The following is a 19,306-nucleotide window of genomic DNA, read 5'->3' on the forward strand; positions in this document are numbered from 1 at the left end:
GGAAGCTGGCGCGAAAAGTCCACCAGTCGGGGTTGGGGATTGCTACCGATGTGGCGGGCCGAGCCATTATGCAAAGGACTGCAGGTTTGCAAAGGCAAAGTGCCACAATTGTGGAAAAATAGGGCACTTAAAGAAAGTCTGTAAAAGGGCAGTGAGTGAGAGAAGCAGTGCTAAAGGGGGGAGGGAGAAGTACACAAAGCGGGCAAATTACATACAAGAGGAGGAAGAGTCTAGTGAGGAGGTTTTCACTGTATACAGTATAGACACTTCAAGGCCCAACGTACCCCCTCTCACTCAGTATTTGATAGTGAACGGAGGTCAAGTAAAGTTTGAGATTGACACCGGATGTAGTGTAACCATAATGTCGCAGACTGAGTACGCCAAGCTATGGGGGGAAGCAAAAGTACCAGAGCTAGGTACATGCCCCATTAGTCTCAAAACCTACACAGGACAGAAGGTGGACATTTTGGGGGTGGCCGAAGTACAAGTGGAACACAAAGGAGTCACCAAAGACCTTACGGTGGTAGTGGTAGCAGGGTCAGGGCCAAACCTGTTAGGGCGAGGGTGGATCAGTGAGTTGAGTGTGTACTGGCAGGCAATGAATAAAATGGAGGACAGTACAGAGGCACTGCAAGAAGTGCTGATGAAGCATGAGTTAGTGTTCAAGGACGAACTGGGCACCTTAAGGGGAGCCACAGCCAAGATTCATGTAGCCAGTGATGCCACGCCTCGTTTCTTTAAACCAAGGTCGGTACCTTTTGCAATGAAAACCAAGGTTGAGGCGGAACTAGATCACCTGCTAAGGGACAAAGTAATAGAACCAGTGAAATTTTCAGACTGGGCGGCACCAATAGTCCCGGTATTGAAGCCCGACGGTAACGTAAGGGTGTGTGGTGACTATAAGTTAACAGTGAACAGAGTATCATCACTGGAACAGTACCCCATTCCGAGAATGGAGGACATGTTAACATCGCTCGCTGGGGGAGAAAGATTCAGCAAACTGGACATGAGTCATGCGTATCAGCAGATATTGCTAGATGAAGAATCAAAAAAGTTTGTCACAGTGAACACGCACAAGGGGCTGTTCACATATGCCAGGTTACCATTTGGTGTCAGTTCTAGCCCAGCAATATTCCAACGGACTATGGAGGGCATTCTGCAGGGCATTTCAAAGGTGGCCGTGTACTTAGATGATATTCTGCTAACAGGAAGTGACGATCAGGATCACTTAAAAACACTGGACAAAGTGCTACAGCAGCTGGAAGAGGCAGGGCTACACCTGAAACGGAGTAAGTGTAGTTTCATGGAGAAGGAAGTTACATTCCTGGGACATCGGGTGGATGCCACAGGCCTCCATCCATTACCAGGGAAAGTGCGGGCAGTGCAGGGTGCACCTGCACCCACCTCAGTGACTGAACTGAAAGCCTATCTAGGGCTCCTGAATTATTATAACTGGTTTCTTCCAAACCTATCGATGCTGCTGGCACCCCTGCACAAACTGCTGAGAAAGGAGGAGCCATGGCGTTGGGGGCCAGAGCAAGTGAAAGCGTTTCAGCAGTCAAAGGAGCTACTTCAGTCCAGCAGGGTGTTGGTGCATTACGACGAGAAGAAGGAGCTGATAATGTCCTGCGACGCATCACCCTATGGAGTGGGGGCAGTGTTGGCCCACCGCATGCCAGATGGAGCAGAAAGGCCCATCGGGTTTGTTTCACGCACGCTCACAGCTGCGGAAAAGAACTATTCACAGCTTGATAAAGAGGGGTTGGCCATTATATTTGGAGTAAAGAAATTCCATAAGTACATATATGGGAGGAAGTTTGTAATCAGTACTGACCACAAGCCTCTTATTAGCTTACTGAATGAGATGAAAGCGATGCCTCAAATGGCATCACAGAGAATAATGAGATGGGCAGTAATACTAAGAGCCTATGAATATGTGATCACGTACAGAGCCGGCAAGGAAGACAGGAACGCGGATGCTCTCAGCCGCCTGCCCCTCTCAAAATCTCCTCGCAGTACTTCCCCTGAGGAGCACGTCCTGATGCTGGATCAGGAGATCAGTCCCCTGATGACTTCAGCGCAAATCCAGGGCTGGACAGCTAAGGACCCCGTTCTGTCAAGGGTCCGTGAGTATCACAGAATCACAATCACAGAAAACCCAACAGTTGCATCAATCGCACCCAGGAATGACTAGAATGAAAGGACTGGCTAGGAGCTACCTGTGGTGGCCTAACTTGGATGCTGAAATTGAGTCAAAGGTAAAGTCATGCACTATATGCCAGGAACAGAGGAAAGCACCTGCCGGGGCACCACTCCATCCCAGGGAGTGGCCCAGCAAACCCTGGAGGAGAATTCACATAGACTATGCGGGACCTTTTATGGGCAAAATGTTTTTGGTGCTGGTTGACGCTCACTCAAAGTGGATCGACGTTTATCCAGTGAGCTCTGCAACGACTGATGCCACACTGAATTGTCTCAGGAACAGCTTCAGCACGCATGGTATTCCAGAAATGATTGTATCCGACAATGCACAGTGTTTTGTTAGTGAAGGGAGCAAAGAATTCATGGTAAGGAATGGAATCACACATGTCACCTCGGCTCCATATCACCCAGCCTCAAATGGGTTAGCCGAGCGAGCCGTGCAGACTTTTAAGGAGCTCATGAGGAAGAGCTCAGGTGACACCCTGGAGACCAAGCTCAATAGAGCCTTGTTTAGTTATCGTATAACACCCCAAGCTACCACGGGGCTTTCTCCGGCTGAGTTGATGATGGGGAGAAAGTTGCGGTGCACGTTAGAACTGATACACCCAGATCTCAAAAGCAAGGTTGAGACAAAACAAACAAACCAAAAAGCGTACCATGACAAACATACTAAAGCTCGCCATTTCGCCATAGGGGACTCTGTGTACACCCGGAACTTCGGTTATGGACCTAAATGGATACCAGGACTAATCCAGGACATTACAGGACCTGTGTCGTACTCCGTGTTACTAGGGGATGGTCGAGGGGTTTGTCGGCATGTGGATCAGCTTTTCAGCTGGCAGCAGGGGGAACTGCCTCAGATGGAACAAAGGGCAGTAGAGGAGGCTGTTCCAGGACCCAGCACGGCTTATAAGGTGCCAGTGGACACTGGTGCTGCCAGGCCACAGCGGGACAGAGTAAATCCAACATCAGAGACTACTCCAATCTCAAGTGCGAATGAATCTGAGAATCCACCACAAGTGGAATTAAGACGTTCACAAAGGATTCGCAAGCAACCAGAAAGACTTATACAAACCTGTTAAATTAGTCAGGGGTTAACCATGGTTAGAGCATACTGGTTAATTAAAACGTAGTACCTAGTAAGGGTTATTGTTTAAGAATTGCATACGGCAATCTTAAGGGGGGAGGAGTGTAGTAACCTGGGAGGTTATGAGTAACCTGATCCACCAGGTGGTGCTGTGGCAATTGCTCTCCTGAGTTAAGTCTGGTCTGTACTGTTGTACTCTTTGTTTTTGCTGCCTCATGGCAGAAGCTTTTGTGTGCAAGGGTTGATTAAACCATGTTACGGAGTTAACCGGTGTCCGTCTCCATCTATGGCCACCTCAAGATACCACAAGGATCATGCACTTCAACAGATTGTTCAGGCCCTTCCACTGTTCCAACTCTTTTGGAAGCTTTCTTAAACATGTCCCGGATGTCTGCTTGCTTAGTGGACTCTTGCCTTCTTTGTAGAAAGGTAGACTGCAGAATATGGAGCTGCATAACTTCTTGGGCAGAATAGCAAGAACGGCTTTCAGCAAATTTCATGAATGAAGCAAGATCTGCTGCAGCTTTAGCCCAAGAAATCTTGTTCACTTCAGAAATCTCATCATCTTCATTTTCCATCACACTTTCCTTTTCTTTCTTTGGATTCAAAACAGTCTCCATTATTTCATCATCACTTAGCAAATGCACAACAGCAACTTCTCTATCTGCATCAACCCACTGCTCAATATCACTTTCACTGAGGTGATGTAGAGGGCTTGCTGGGCCTACATCTTTCACCATGTCAGCCATTTCCATTACTGCAGTCTTCTGCGGACGAACATTGAACCCACGAAATTCCTCCTCTGAAGAAGAACCTTCAGCAAACATTACAGAAGGCCACAATTTGCACCAGGCTTGTCTCAAAGTGTGACCTTTCACCAATTTCCAGGAACATGCAACATTAAAGATGGCATCTTTAAGATTGTATTCCTTCTGAAATGCCTGAATACCTGTATTGTCATCTTGGCTTATCAGTCTACGTAGGAAGTCTTTCTTGTAATGACACTTGAGATTTTGGATAACGCCCTGGTCCAAGGGTTGTATGAGAGAAGTTACATTTGGTGGCAAATATATGGTGAAAATATTTCCAGAAACCAACTCGGATTCATGCGGATGGGCTCTACAATTATCCAGCAATAAAATGCATTTGCTATCTTCAGGTTTCCTTATTCTATGGAAATGTTCCCTCACAGATGGAGCAAAAGTATGATGGAACCAATTTGAAAAGATTTCCTTATCCATCCAAGCATTTGCTTGAGCTTTGTACTCAACAGGTAAGTGCCTCACATTTTTAAATGCACGGGGATTTTTATACTTCCCAATGACGAGAAGTTTAACCCGGTGTGATCCAGCAGCGTTCGCACATGTTAGCACGGTTACACGGTCTTTATTTTTCTTGTAACCTGAAGCATTAGCCTCACTAGCCCCAGCAAGTGTTGATTCTGGCAAAAACCTCCAAAATAAGCCAGTTTCATCGGCATTGTATAGCTGTGCTCACGACAAATCATGTTGCTGCACAATCCGATTGAAATAATCGCAGTATTCTTCTGCGGCGTCGTGATCAGCTGATTTCTTCTCCCCGCAAACATCGAGTCGTCGTATCCCATGCCGTGCCTTGAAGCACGATAGCCATCCATCAGAGAAAGCACACTTGTCAGTGAGCTCCATTTTTGTGTAAAAATCCTTCGCTTTTTCGATTAGCATGGGTCCGGAAATCGTAACACCCTCTGAACGCTTCAGAGCAAACCACTCATAAAGCACGGTATCCAGCTCTTCAAGCTTAGGCTTACGAAGCGTGCGCCATTTCTCTACACTCTTAGATGGGCCAGAAATTCGCGGCCAAAGGCGTGAGTGCGCTCGGGGTACTCACGCATCTGGCCGTTGGAAATGCCGGCGTTCAGCATGAACAGCGCATGCGGGGAACGTCGGCATTTCCAGACCTCGAGCGCGTGCGACTGCACAGGCAGCGCTTGCGCAGTGAACTTCGTAGATTTCATTCATGAAATCCGTGAGGGTAAGTCCTCAGAAGTTACACTTGAAAAAAGCAAGTGTAAAGTGGTTCATTGGCTGCGGAGGAAGAAACATTTTATCGTGGAGCTTCTGAAATGCAATATTTTTGTTTGTGAAAGGGAGGGAAGTTATTTTAAGAAATTTTAAGTAAGTTTTAAAGTTAAATTTTTTTTTTTTTTTTTTTTTTTTTTTAAAAAGGGTTTTCAGAACGGTAGGTAGAAGGAGCAATTGTGGCTGTGTGAATGGAATGTGAGAATGAGTTATGTATGTATGTCCACATATATTCCTTTACGTATATGTATGCATGTTTTATATTCCTTTACTAATGTGTATGAATGTATGTTTTTAATTATGATTTTCCAATAAGTTACTTTCTCTGAAAGTCATAATTAAATAATACATTCATACACATAAGTAAAGGAATATACACATAACACGCAAAGGAATATATACAGACATACATACTTTCAGAAGCTCCACGATAAGAAATATCTTCCTCCGCAGCCTCTGGAGCAACTGCACCCATGCTTTTTTCATGTGTAAGTTGTAAGGACTTGACCTCACTGAAAGCAGGAATGAAAGCGGCGAATTATACTGCGCACGCGCTGCCTGTGCAGTCGCACGCGTTCTGCCTCTGAACCCCTTCGTTCAGAGGACAGGAAATGCCGGTTTTCCACAAAAGCACTGTGCATGCTGAAAACCGGCATTTCATCCGGCCAGATGCGTAAGTACCCCGACCGTACTCGCACAGTTGGAAGGGAATTACTGGGCCAACATTTTACATGTCAATAAAATGAAAAATTTAACAATTGCACGACTTGCCCCCTCGCATCTGCGACTGAGGGTCCAAGGAGGTGCATTGCGCAAGAGGTCATCATCGTACGTATCCTCACACTGTTCCCTTTGGGGAACTGTATGAAGTGGTGGAAGGATTTATGGCCGTGATTAACGCTCATTCCGTGACCGTAACCATCTTTGAACCAGCCATTACGCTGGTTAGTCCTATGGCGGGAGGGTTTTACGGGCTCCTACAACCCATCTGAGGGGGGGGGGGCCACCAACACCCACGGACGCAAGTATCCCGCTGGATGTCCACCCAGAATTTAAAGTTGGAGCTCCGACTCCACTTGCCGGGACTGTCTGGAGTGGGGTTCAAAACCCTACTCCTTCTGGCCCAGCGGCGGGGATGCTTACTGCTACGCAAAAGGCCCACTCCGCACAAAAGGTGACACCCATACGTTTCCTGCGCCTTTTCCCTCCCCGTGACTGGAGCCCTATGCTGCCATTGCACATTGCTAATCGGATTGGGCCTTTGTCATAGCGGTAGGATCCCCGCCGCTGGGCCAGATCAGGGTAGGGTTTCGAACCCCGCTCCAGACAGTCCCGGCAAGTGGAGTCGGAGCTCCGGCTCTAAATTCTGGGTTGACATCCAGTGGGATATTTGCGTCCGTGGGTGTGGGTGGCCCCCCCTCCTTCTATAGCTTGTGGGAGCCCGTAAAACCCTCCCGCCATAGGACTAACCGCCCTAATGGCTGGTTCAAAGGTGGTTACGGTCACGGAATGAGCGTTAATCACGGCCATAAATCATTCCACCACTTCATACAGTTCCCCAAAGGGAACAGTGTGAAGACACGTATGACGACGACATTGCTAAATAAATAAATGGAATTAAAAAAATTCTTTTAGGGCTTTTAAAAGTCTTTAAATTGCTTTAATTCTCTTTAAAACTACTTCAGATTACTCAAAATAATGTAAACTTTTTAAAAAGTTTATAAAAGTTACCAAAATCTTCAAAAAACTTCCAAAAACCTATTTAAACTGCTGCTTTGCATGTAGAAATGCTTAGCAGCTTGACAGAAACATTGGGGGCGTGTCCAGTGAAACTGAGACCTCAAGGGGCGTGTCTCACTTACACTGCACGCTCCTGGCTTCGCGCTGGCTGCACTCCTGGGCGGCGTGACGTCATACGCTGCCCGGGATTCTTCTTTTTCATTCACCAAGTCCAGGCGTCCCTGGAGCTGATCGTCAGTAGCGCAGGGTAAGTGTAAATACGGGGCTTGCACGCGCTGCAAGCCCCGTTCTGGAATTTCTGGGCCGATGTCTCCGAGCTTGCATAAAACTTGAGCAGCTTATCCTTCTGCGCTTTGATGTCATACATTGTTGACGAACCGATTTTGAATTCTTTCATAATGTGCATACGCTTCGTTCCCATTTCTAGTCGTTTGCATATATCAATTTTCTGTTTTAAAGTTAACACCACTCTCTTCCTTTTGGTTGGATCAACTTTTGGGATTTCCATAATGCAGTCCAATGAGTTGCAGCAGCGTGGGAGACACACAGTACTGGACTGGAACCCCAAAAAATGGCGAATCAGAAGAGGCTACCGGCAGCGTGGGAGGGTGAGAGTCCTGATGCAGGGTTTCTGAGGTGATCCGAGTTCCGCTGGTGCCAAGAGGCCGAGTAGTGGCAGTTTGTAGAACTACCCCCACTGACGAACTCGGCAACCGTTGGAGATTCGGACTCGGAACCGGCAACATTGCCGGTTACTCAGGCGCTGTTTTCAGGGGGTGAATTCTGCCAGTAAAGCGAGGTTTCCGGACATACCACCTCCGGTTAAACCAAAGTTTCCTGTGCAGCAAAACTATTTTACAATTATACGTTTGAAACTCAGCTATTTATATATGCTGGTAATCCTCACCTTTCATCATATTCCACTTCGACCCTCCTTGCCCCCACCAGTGGAATATACCCCATAGTAACAAAGTATTTGCTTTGTACTAAAATTCACAGTATTTTTTATAAATCACAGCAGGGTCACTTGAAGCACCGTTAAAAAAATTATGTCCCAAAATGTTCCTTGGATGTGTGAGCTATGCAGTTCTTAATCTAGAATTTGTGTACAAGATAAACTGCTACATTTTCTCTTTGGAATAATCAGAGAGAAACAAGTGCACTTCTGTAAACCATGTACTGTAATATGATCTTATTACAGCAGAAATGCCAACAGTAATTTTGCTTCTGTAGTCTGTAACCTATCTGCACAGTAGTGAATGTGGCCAGAGAAATTCCACATATTGGAGGATTAGTGCAGATGAACGCATTTGTGTTTACAATTACCAACATTTGTAATGCATTACAACCTCAGTAATTTAACATTTCAGATGCTTTTATTTTTTGAAAAATGGAAAATACATCCATTTTGGCTTCTGCTAAAGTTCTCCTCATGTTTCAGATTGGCAGGATGTGGATAGTGCCTTGTCCAGGAGTCTGTGCTGGGACTGGGACCTCTTATGTTTTCCACTTATATAAATTATTTATTTGGACATGGACACAAGAGGAATTATATTGAAGTTTGCTAATAACACCAAATTAGAGGAACATGCCAAACCATTAGGAAGAATGCAGAAGCTTGCAGGAGGACATAGACAGGTTAGTAGGACTGAGCAGATAGGTGGTAGATGCAGTTCATTGCAGAGAGATGTGAAATGGTACAAAAGAACAGTGAAAAAAAGAATATTTTAAATGGTAGAATTCTTAACAATTTGAAAGCAATCTATTGGATACAGATACATAATTTTTTTAAGGTAGAGATGTGAATGGAAAAAACCACAATAAAGGCAAACAGGGTTCTGGGCTTTTTATATACAGGCATTGAATATAAAAACAACAAAGTGATGCTGAATACACACGCGGCATTAGTTGGCATATTACATGCCGTTCTGGGCACCGCCATATAGGAGGAATATTAGAACCATGGAAAGAGTACAGCGAAGATTCACTAGAATGATACTGAGAATAAATGTTATATTTATGAAGAAAGGTTTGAAAAACTGGAGCTTTTACACTGGAACAGAGAAAGTTAAAGAGGGATCTAACAGAGATTCTTTAGATTATGAAAGGTTTTCAGAGGGTAAATAATGAAAGATTGTTACTACTGGTTTAACAAGGGGCATATATTTAGGATTATCACTGGAAGAGAAAAGGGGGTAGTTAGAAAAACATTCATACAGATGGTTAACGGAACATGGACTATTTTACAAATAGATATTGAGGCGGGGACTATAACATCATTTAACAGAGAACTGGATAAGTATTTGAAAAGGAAGAATATTTAAAAAATATGGAGAAAGGGCAGGAAAAAGGAATTAGATTGGATAACTCAATTTGAAAAGTTAGCATTGGAACAATCACACTGTACTTGGCCTTCATTGGTACTGTGGATTCTACATGCATCTCATTTTCAGAATTCTGAACATAAAATGCTATTGTTTAAACAAATGGTTAAAATACAGCAATGCAAACAAATAGGATTCATGGATTCCTAGTAATGAAACTTAAGGGACCACTTCCCTATCTCATGTCCACTTTGTACGACAGAATCAGCTTGGGAGAGCATGTGTTATTATTGAAAAGTTATGAATCAGGTCTTTCATTTCTGGCTGTAGACCTTCCCAGATGCCTCTGCCTGTGGAGGAGCAGGTGAACTCCACCTCTTGAGTTGTTCTCTGTCGCTCCAGTGGCCTTAGTGCCACCTCACCTACATTTAGCTGCCAATAAAGCTGTTAATGCTGCTGCACTATAGTGTAAAGGGAGCATCAGACAGTGTTATCATTTGGAATTCTCTCCCATGCGGAAATTTAAACATAAAGTTAGCAACCACCTGCTGAACCTGTGTTGTTGGTGCATTCACTCATCCTTTGGAAGGCTCTGAGTTGTCCCTCATTATAAATCCTCCAGTGCTGTTTGTGCTCTCATGGACCACTGGTCTCAACTTCAGGAGCCATCTGGTCTCAGTGCAGCTACCTGCAGCTGCACCTTGTTATTATACTTAAATAAAGGTAAGTGCTAGTGAAAAATTAGAATTAATAAAAAAATTATTCATTCATGGGATGTGGACATCGCTGGCAAGGCCAGCATTTATTGCCCATCCCTAATTGCCCTTGAGAAGGTGGTGGTGAGCCAACTTCTTGAACCGCTGCAGTCCGTGTGGTGAAGGTACTCCCACAGTGCTGTTAGGGAGGAAGTTCCAGGATTTTGACCCAGCGACGATGAAGGAACGGCCGATATACTTCCATGTCTGGACGGTGTGTGACTTGGAGGGGAACTTGGAGGTGGTGGTGTTCCCATGCGCCTGCTGCCCTTGTCCTTCTAGGTGGTAGAGGTCGTGGGTTTGGGAGGTGCTGTTGAAGAAGCCTTGGTGAGTTGCTGCAGTGCATCTTGTAGATGGTGCACACGCCGGTGGTGCGGGCGTGAATGTTTAAGGTGGTGGATGGGGTGCCAATCAAGCGGCTGCTTTGTCCTGGATGGTGTCGAGCTTCTTCAGTGTTGTTGGAGCTGCACTCATCCAGGCAATGGAGAGTATTCCATCACACTCCTTACTTGTGCCTTGTAGATGGTGGAAAGGCTAAAATAGATGGTGAAACCCCCACTTATTGTGAAATTCTGCTTACCGAGCGAGAATCCCAATGTCCTAATTCACTTAGCATGTAACATAATTGAATAATGCGCCTGATATAATGAAATTACTGTCCACTTATGGTGAAAATCTGAGCTCTAACCTTCCTCTGTTTAGTCCATAAGGATGAGCAGAATGTGTCTCATATTGCACAGCTAAAGGGCAAGCTTCCAATTTATTTTTAATTTACATAACTGACAAAGTTTTCAGAATGTTTGGATATAAAACAGATAAGACATTACACTCAGAAACAGATCCTGAAAATCTCAATGTAGACAGGAGTTTTATTTTTCAGCTAGAAATGTTATATCATTGTATGATCTTCATGAAAATGTTTATAATTGCTGAAATGAAGATCTTAAAATACCATCTATTTACTTAAATACTTTTGAAACATGCTGATGGAAAGCACTTCATAGCATTCACACTGCTGTGTGTCCCTTTATACTGGAGATATATTAAACAAGCCCTCAATCAGGGACTGAAAGGTAAGATTTTGCACTGGATTAAAAAATATTCCTCACCATTCCCGACCTTGAGATAAACCTAATCCAGTTTTTAATTCCTTTCCTTCCCATTTTCAGATGATTTGATGGGGTGGCGGTGGGGTGCGGGGTGAGTGTGGTATACACCTGATACAAATCAATTAATTGAACATTAGTTTGCCCTTTTGAAAACCTCCTCCTTTCTGTCCTTAGTTTGGTTTGCAATCCCCAGTACATTTGGATTTTTCAGCCTATCAACTTGTTTCATCTGTGCAAGCATATTCCACCGCATTTTACAAGCTGAATAAGGAACTAAGACTTGTACACAAGACTAGACCATACTGCAGCAGATTCCCATCTCTCCTTGGCAATTTTCTGTAGGACCAGTGTACATTCCACATTAAAGGAGGAGAAAAGCATATGGTCAGTATGAGCACACAGGCAAAAATAGGCCATGTTTACCAACATGTCTGTTACTTATTAACTACAGGGTCGAAAAATATTATCTTTATGGTTCATTGTTTAATTTATTGCAACAGAGTGATTAGCTGCTTCCAGGCTGAAACCTGTCACTTCTAGGCAGAGCGAAGATGCAACCACCCATAACTAACTGTGTGACAAGGCTATTACACATGTTTAATGTAGACATCGTTTTTAATGAATTGGGACTGTGCCAGTTAAATATATGATATCATTTCACAGTCATGGAAATATATCAAAAATATAAAGCTAGCCAATATGCAGGGCAGACAAAATCCCTTTCAAGTATAATCTTTCTCCAGTTATTTACAGAAATTATATTCCAGAAAATGACTGTGCTCGTTTTTTTTTTCCAAAAGAGGATGATACAACCATGTTTTTGTCATTAGAAGTTCATTAAGAACATCTAGTGTGTTTCAAAAAGAGTTTACCTATATATAATTTTATTTTCAATGCAATGTTTAAGTAAAGATATGTTTAAATTAGTGTTTCATCTGTGTGTCACACATGTACACCAGAACTGCTGAGAGCTTTGACTGCATAGCAAAGTACAGAGATTTTAAGACTTTTTTTTATGATTATGTGAACACTGATTGTTAAAATCTAGAATTTTTCATTGTTATGCTCTCCAATTTCCAGAAGATGTAAATGTAACAAATTTCACTGACATTTGACAGAGACAACCTAGTTTTTCCACAACACTAAAGTTAAAGATTTTTTTTAAATGCCAACATCAGCAAGGTTAAAGTCTCTATTCTGGTACTATATTGTGTACTTTCTGAAACTGGATCACATTAAAATCCTATGGGGGTAATTTGGTGCGATCGTGTAAAACGGGTGACAGTGAATTGGCTGCCCCCTTTACAGCTCTCCCGATTATTATTTCCAGTGTAGTCAATGGAAATAAAAATCGTGAGAGATGGAGATTTACTATCACCTGTTTTACACTATCGCACAAATTCAAAATTACCCCCATGTGCCTGATTGTATATAAGTGGTTCTCCCTGTCCCTTAAATTCCAAGTGAACTGTCGAGGCGTATTTAATATCCTTTAGGAATTTAACATCTTAGCAATTAAGCATCTTTGTTTCTCTGCCCCCATTTAATGCCTAGCTTGCTGGAAGTTCCCCATCCTTTTACGATGTATACTCGTGGCAGTCTCCCCCCATGCAGTCTTTTCTTATGTCAGCAAGGCTCCATCACCCCTTCTCCATTCTACGACTACAACAACTTGCATTTATATAGCACCTTTAAGGTAGAAGAACATCCCAGGACACTTCACAGAGGCTAAATTGGACAAAAAGTGGATGCCGAGCAAGGGGTGAGCAAATGCTTGGCCAAAGAGTTGAGTTTGAAGGAAGGTCTTAAAGGTTTAGAGTGAGATGGATTAATGGAGGGCTTTAGGGAGAGAATTATAGAATGTGGGGCCTACACGGCTGAAGGCACAGTCACCAATGGTGGGGCAAAAAGAGGCAGGGATGCACGAGAGGCCAGATCAGAGGAACTGAGACTTATAGGGTGGTTGTAGGGCTGGAGGAGGTTACACAGATAGAGTCCATGATAAGGATAAAGATTTAAACATGAGGATGAGAATTTTAAATTTTAGGTGTTGGGGGACCAGGAGCCAATGTAGGTCAGCAAGGACAGGCATGATGGTTGAGCAGGATTTGGTGCACGCTAGGATATGGACAGCAGAGTTTAGGGTGCTCACCGGTATTTTACCAAGCAAGGGAGCATTGGAACAGTTGCGTCTGGAGGTAAAAAGGATGAGGGCTTCAGTGCCAGATGGGCTGAAGCAAGGGCAAATGTGTGTGATGTGTTGGAGGTGGAAGTCAGCAGTCTTTGTGATGGTGAGGATATGGGGTTGGACGCTCAGCTCAGAGTTGAGTAGAGCACCAAGGTTGCGAACAGTCTGGTTCAACCTGAGACAGTGGCCAGGAAGGGGGATGGCTATGGTTTCTGGTGGCTTTCTGGTGGCTTAATGAGGCTATTTTCCCGCTGTCCTCAGCTATGTTCATCTTGTTCTCTAGCACATTCCCTACTAATGTAAATCTTCTCGCTCAATTGAATGTATGTGCACACATGTTCCATTATCTTTTACTTTAGTATTCATAATTCGTTTTTGTGTACACTTAAATAATATTGCAAAACTCATGTTTTTAAAAAAATACATATGACAAAAGCTCAAGGATTATGGCACAATAACGTGCATTTATAAAGCACTCCTCACATCAAAAGCATGTATTCTCATTGTCACATTGCTTTCTTTCCCAGGAACACACTTTATAAGTCCATTTCAGATCATGAACGGCGAGTCCTGCTCGCATATTGGATGCTCAGGCGCCTGAGAAACAGGCACACGCCATTGAATTTCTAGTCCAATGTATCTTAATGGACTCTTTAAGTACTTCACAGAAACAAAACACAGGCTTATATGTTTCATGGTGGAACTACCATTATCGGCCATAATAGAGATGATTCCCTGTTAGATAATGAAGACTGGAAGATAATTGTAATTGCCCCCAGATTTTGGTGCTGCACAAGTGGTACAGAAATAGATTACACACTGGAATGAAGACAGATAAATACAACTAACAACATAAATATCATGTAGTTCTATTCACCAAGTAAAGAAGTTGAAAACAAAAGCAACACTGGTGCACTATGTAATGATGTTGCACTTGGTGCAAAGTCCTGGCTGGTGAAAAATTCTGGTAGATATTTGAAAGTGTATATTTACAATGCAGATAGTGAAGGTACCTGTATATAACCATAACAAATTTTGGGAAAAGCTATTTATCCAAACTAATACTACCAGTGACAACATTTAGCGCAAGTCAAAGTTAAGAGCAGTTATCCTGCTCGGTCTCATCTTGTCCACAAATACTGAGAGGTAACTTAATTTTCTCGCATCTATAAAGCGTCTCATCATTCAGATTTTTGCTTGGGGATTAAATCCAATTTCAGAGAGAAATACACACAAAAGTTTACAATCGAATACATAGGCTGATAGCTGGAGTAACATGGCATGTAGTGACATTTATGCACATATGTTGAGTTTCTTTTCATTTCCATTTGCAGAGCATTACATGCTGTCAGGTCATTAGGCAGTAAGCATCTTTATCTTAAAACTGAAGATTTGTAGGACTGGGAGAAACAAAGACAGATTAGCCAGGGAAGAACAACAAGTAGCACCAAGACAAAGAAATAGAATTGGGAAGAAAGGGCCCAAATCCAGATGGAAATGAATGGAGTCGGGGACAACTCTATGTAATATAACACATGAGGTGAAGGAACAGACAGGAGTGTCACAGAAGCAGAGTGAGGGAGAAAGTTACCTTCATGGAAAACAACATTGACAGCTTCGGGATTTTAAGCACATCAGAGATTGCTATTGCTCCACAGACTAAGCAGTGGAAGGCAATGCTGCAGCAGCCAGACTCAGGCGGGTTGTCAGGCTTTCCTTGGATGAGGGATCAGAGCTCCTGAAGCTGCACACAGAGCAGCTGAGTTCAAGAGTCAGTCACAGACACCAATGTAGTCAAAATGATCAGCGTGAAGACATTCTCTGGCATGTTTGTACATTAATTATTGTTAAAAATTAATCATGAAGAAAAGAAAAGCTTTGGTTATTTGAATAACTAATAGTGTTAAACAATCCAGTAACATTATATGCCAGTGTGCATTCATTTCTGTATTACTCATTTTTACAACATTCATTCCTGTTCTTGTTTTTAATCTTGTCTGATAAATTGATATGGATATTTTAAAGAATGTGCCAAGTTGTGATTGGATAGCTTGGGTGTGCTAATAGGGCACAGCTTGTCAACTGTGTTTACAAAACTCTGATGCAACCATCAAATAGATCATCTAATCATCATAGGCAGGTTATGAACATTTTATGGCTGCTTATTCAGGTAAATGGCTAACTGGAGAGGTTGCTGTACATACGGGTGGTCACTAAAGAGTTTACTTCAGTAAATGAGAGTCTGATGATTCTACACTGCTATTCTTCTTATAAGTAAATGTCAATTATACACATAAAACCAATAAGTAAGATCTTGCTGCTTTACAACATTAGGTGGTTGTTACCCTGTTGACGGTCATAGTTAAATATTCCACAGCAGAGCGCTACATTAAAATGTCCATTAATCCTTCTCAGCATAATTAGTGGATCATTTTCTTAGGAACAGAAGGTTGTGCACCTTTTCACAGAAATATGAGAATGATCCTATTGTGTACAACAGATGGGAACAAAACCCATTAGAACAGCTCTCACTCCCCTCAGCTGTTCCAAACCTCACTGATCTCTGAACTGTGTGTAATATTGCCTGCTTGCAGACCCTTCCCACGAGCAGAAAATGGAGATTAGATGAATTACAGGAGGTATATGAGCTAACCTATCTGTCTGAAGTAGATTCATTATTACTGCATTCACAAGTGCAGAATACATCAGCATCAAATTCAGCACATCTTTAATCTAGAGATAAACAGTCTAAAATAGCTGTTCTCAGTCAGCTGACAGAAGTGTTAAAATACTGACAGCATTACCTATGCAACCTGGCAATACAATAACTGGACCATAACAAAATATTTATGAATAAAATTACTCCGCATTACCCAGAAGAAAGACAATCTCATTGAAATGAGTTGATAAGGTATCTTTACAAGATTTTGCCACTGTGAGCAATGCATCAATATATCTATTTTTCGAGCTAGAAAACTACTTTACACGTCTTTGAAAACAATATGAAAAATTCAAGCTAAACAGAAAGCTTAAAGCAGCTACAGAGTAGGATGCACTGTATTGATACAGTTTGCATTCATGTAGATTGTATATTAAGAAATAGTAATCAGTTGTGATCAAATGGAACATCTTCTTGTTGCAGACATTCTAAACTTTAATGTGACTGTCCAATAAAGTGCATGACCTATCTGTATCATGTGACTGAAAGGTCTATTACACAAACAGAAAAGATCTATTCTTTCCCAGTGCTGTGAAAGCTGAAACCTGAGGCCAGCTGAAGAGTTGCTGCAAATGGCCATATGTTTGGTAGAAAACAAATCCAGTAAAGTGGAAAGCAGAATTCTGGTTGCAGATTAATGCAAAAAGCATCAGTCTAAAGTAGCGTCCCCAGCTTACAAAACAGAAATTATTAAAATGGTTAATTGAATTCAAAAGTGTAAATATAAGGTTCATGAAAACTGTCATCTTTATAATCCTGTCTTATCCCCTTATTTAAATAGTTTAAAAGCAGCATTATGATCAGTAATAAGAGAATTTGACTCGCACGAAGGCTCAGTTTATCTGGTGACTAGATCATTATAACAGATGAGGAAAGTTCGCTGTTCAATCGCTGCTGAGTGCTGAGTTAGCGAATGTCAGCTGAGGCAGATTAGAAGTTACATTAGGGTGGGGGGGGGGGGTTTAACCTAAAATATTGGGTGGGTTGGGGTTGTGTGGGAAGTTAAAGTGTTAAAAATCTGAATCCCGATCAGAACACGCCTACTTCCGGTTTTAACGGAGGCGAGACGCCGACCCGCTCCCGGGAGGCAGGTCTCCCATTTAAATATTACAATGAGGCTGGAAGACTCTGCTTTAACCACCATTTTAAATTTAACTTTAGCTGGTCGGGTTTTGCAGGCCTCGTGAAACCTGCCTGCTAATGCATGGCGAGGACTGTTGGATCCAGGAGTTAACTGCTTTTACACTTACCGCCTGGATCCAGCATCCCTACCTAACCCAAATCCCCGTGATCGGAGACCACCCCCATTAGGCCTCCGATCCCCCACATGATGCCTTTACCCACCCCCCCCCCCACTCCAGGCCCCTCTGGACCCCCCTGCTCCTCCGGCCCCCGATCGTTGCTGACCCTCCCCTGCTCTGCCGACACCTGCACCCCCCCCGCTCCTCTGGCCCTCCCTGTGCTCCTCCAGCTCCCCGATCCTTGCTCAATACCTCCCCCCCTCCTCACTGTGTTGGTCCCAATACCCAATCCTCATCTGACCCCACTCACCCCACCCACCCCACCCGCGTGCTGATCCCGGCCCCCGATCCTCATCCGATCCTCACCCCCTGTGCTGCCCCCCACCCCATGCTACTCCAGCCAACCCCCGGCCCCCACACAATCCCTCCCTCCTCTCTGTGGCCTAGTGCCGCAGGCCTACCCACCCAGAGCCAGCCAGCCTCTCAATCTGGCTAGCTGTGGGTGGGAAACAGATGTTTCCCATGCAAATCAGGCCCTGCCATTAAATTCAAGGGATTCCTCTCTATTTACACTCACTTAGCACTCTCCATTACTGCTGCCTAATTTATAATCTTATACCATAACTGTAAGTACTCTACAATTGACCTTAGTATCTATGGGTTAGAGAGTGGAAATGATGACCCAGGAATGGATGACATTGTAACTATAAATGATTTGTTTAAATGTTGTAAACTTATCCAAAGTTACCATTCTGTAACTATGTAAAATATAATACTGCTGTGCTTTGTGGTGTAATATAAAAATTAATTCTGACAAGCACTTCTGTACACTAATTCAGTACCTTCTACACTGTATTAATAGCGACTATCCCTGCACTTACATACATATTTAGTGCAATAATCATCATTACTTGTCACATTTCTGCAGTTAATATGAAGAGTTGCAGAGTCTTTTAAATTTAAAGGGGGAAAAATTCAGTGTCGTCCCGTTTATTATCGCTAATTATCGCCTCCGACAGCAAACTTGGCTTTTATCGCCCCTGCAGGTGATTGGAGCGCTAAATCAGGCGCTTCACATCTGTCTTAAGGCGCAAAGGCCGAGGAGCGAGGCGCTACCTCAGAGCGCTGGTGAAGCTCATGTGATGTCAGTCAGCAATGGAACACTGGCACCGTCCAATTCTTAAAGGGGAGTTCTGACGAAAGGTCATCGACCTGAAACGTTAACTCTGTTTCTCTCTTCACAGATGCTGCCTGACCTGCTGAGTATCTCCAGAATTTTCTTTTTTTATCTTAAAGGGGAGGGTTGATCTTGCTCTCCATCCACGTCCTGCTCATTGCCGCCTTGAATCTCGGCCTGGAGAGACCTGTACATCAAATCTGCTGGAAAGAACAATGGAGAGACCCAGGGAAAGAGCTCAGAGTGCAGCCCACACAGTCTCTTCCAAATAGATACAAGGAAGGGCAAATCAAAATGAACCTGCAAAGTGCTGCTCAGTATGCAAAACTCCTTCACACAGTGTTGAATCTCTCCAGAAGTCTCTCTCTCTCTCTCAGAATGTATGGTGCAAAAATGTCACCAACAAAAAAAGGCAGGAAGCAGTCGCCTTTAAATAGCGCTCCCCCAGTCCCTTTCTGACTGCAAAACGCTCCCCTCAACCTGTCGTTGCTAGCGGCAGGCAGTAAGGCAGGGGGCGCCACTCAATATCCGGTCCGGGGCACTACCGGGGCATTGCACACTCGACTGACGTCACGATCTGCCGGCGCAGGAGATCGTGGCGGTAGTGTTTAGCGCCGCCGCAAAATATCTAGTTAATTTCGCGAGCGGCGCAAACATCGCCGTGCCCAGGTGCTAGTTCCTTTGTGCCCCATTAGCGCCCTCTT

The 19,306-nt window shown here is 43.5% G+C and overlaps 1 protein-coding gene across 1 annotated transcript in view; it reads right to left on the minus strand.

Annotated features, from left to right (window-relative positions):
* The window catches only part of ppp1r1c (protein phosphatase 1, regulatory (inhibitor) subunit 1C), a 169,053-nt gene extending 153,832 nt beyond the window's left edge, over positions 1–15,221 (minus strand). Inside the window, exon 1 of the mRNA XM_085985957.1 lies at positions 15,057–15,221. Coding sequence (XP_085842083.1) covers positions 15,057–15,074 — 18 coding nt within the window. The 5' untranslated portion in view covers positions 15,075–15,221. The remainder of the gene's footprint in view (positions 1–15,056) is intronic.
* Between the last annotated feature and the right edge of the window lie 4,085 nt (positions 15,222–19,306).

The sequence above is a fragment of the Somniosus microcephalus genome, chromosome 4 (genome assembly GCF_052327205.1).
Source record: "Somniosus microcephalus isolate GS21.2 chromosome 4, FLI_Smic_1.0, whole genome shotgun sequence".
Classification (NCBI taxonomy): domain Eukaryota; kingdom Metazoa; phylum Chordata; class Chondrichthyes; order Squaliformes; family Somniosidae; genus Somniosus; species Somniosus microcephalus.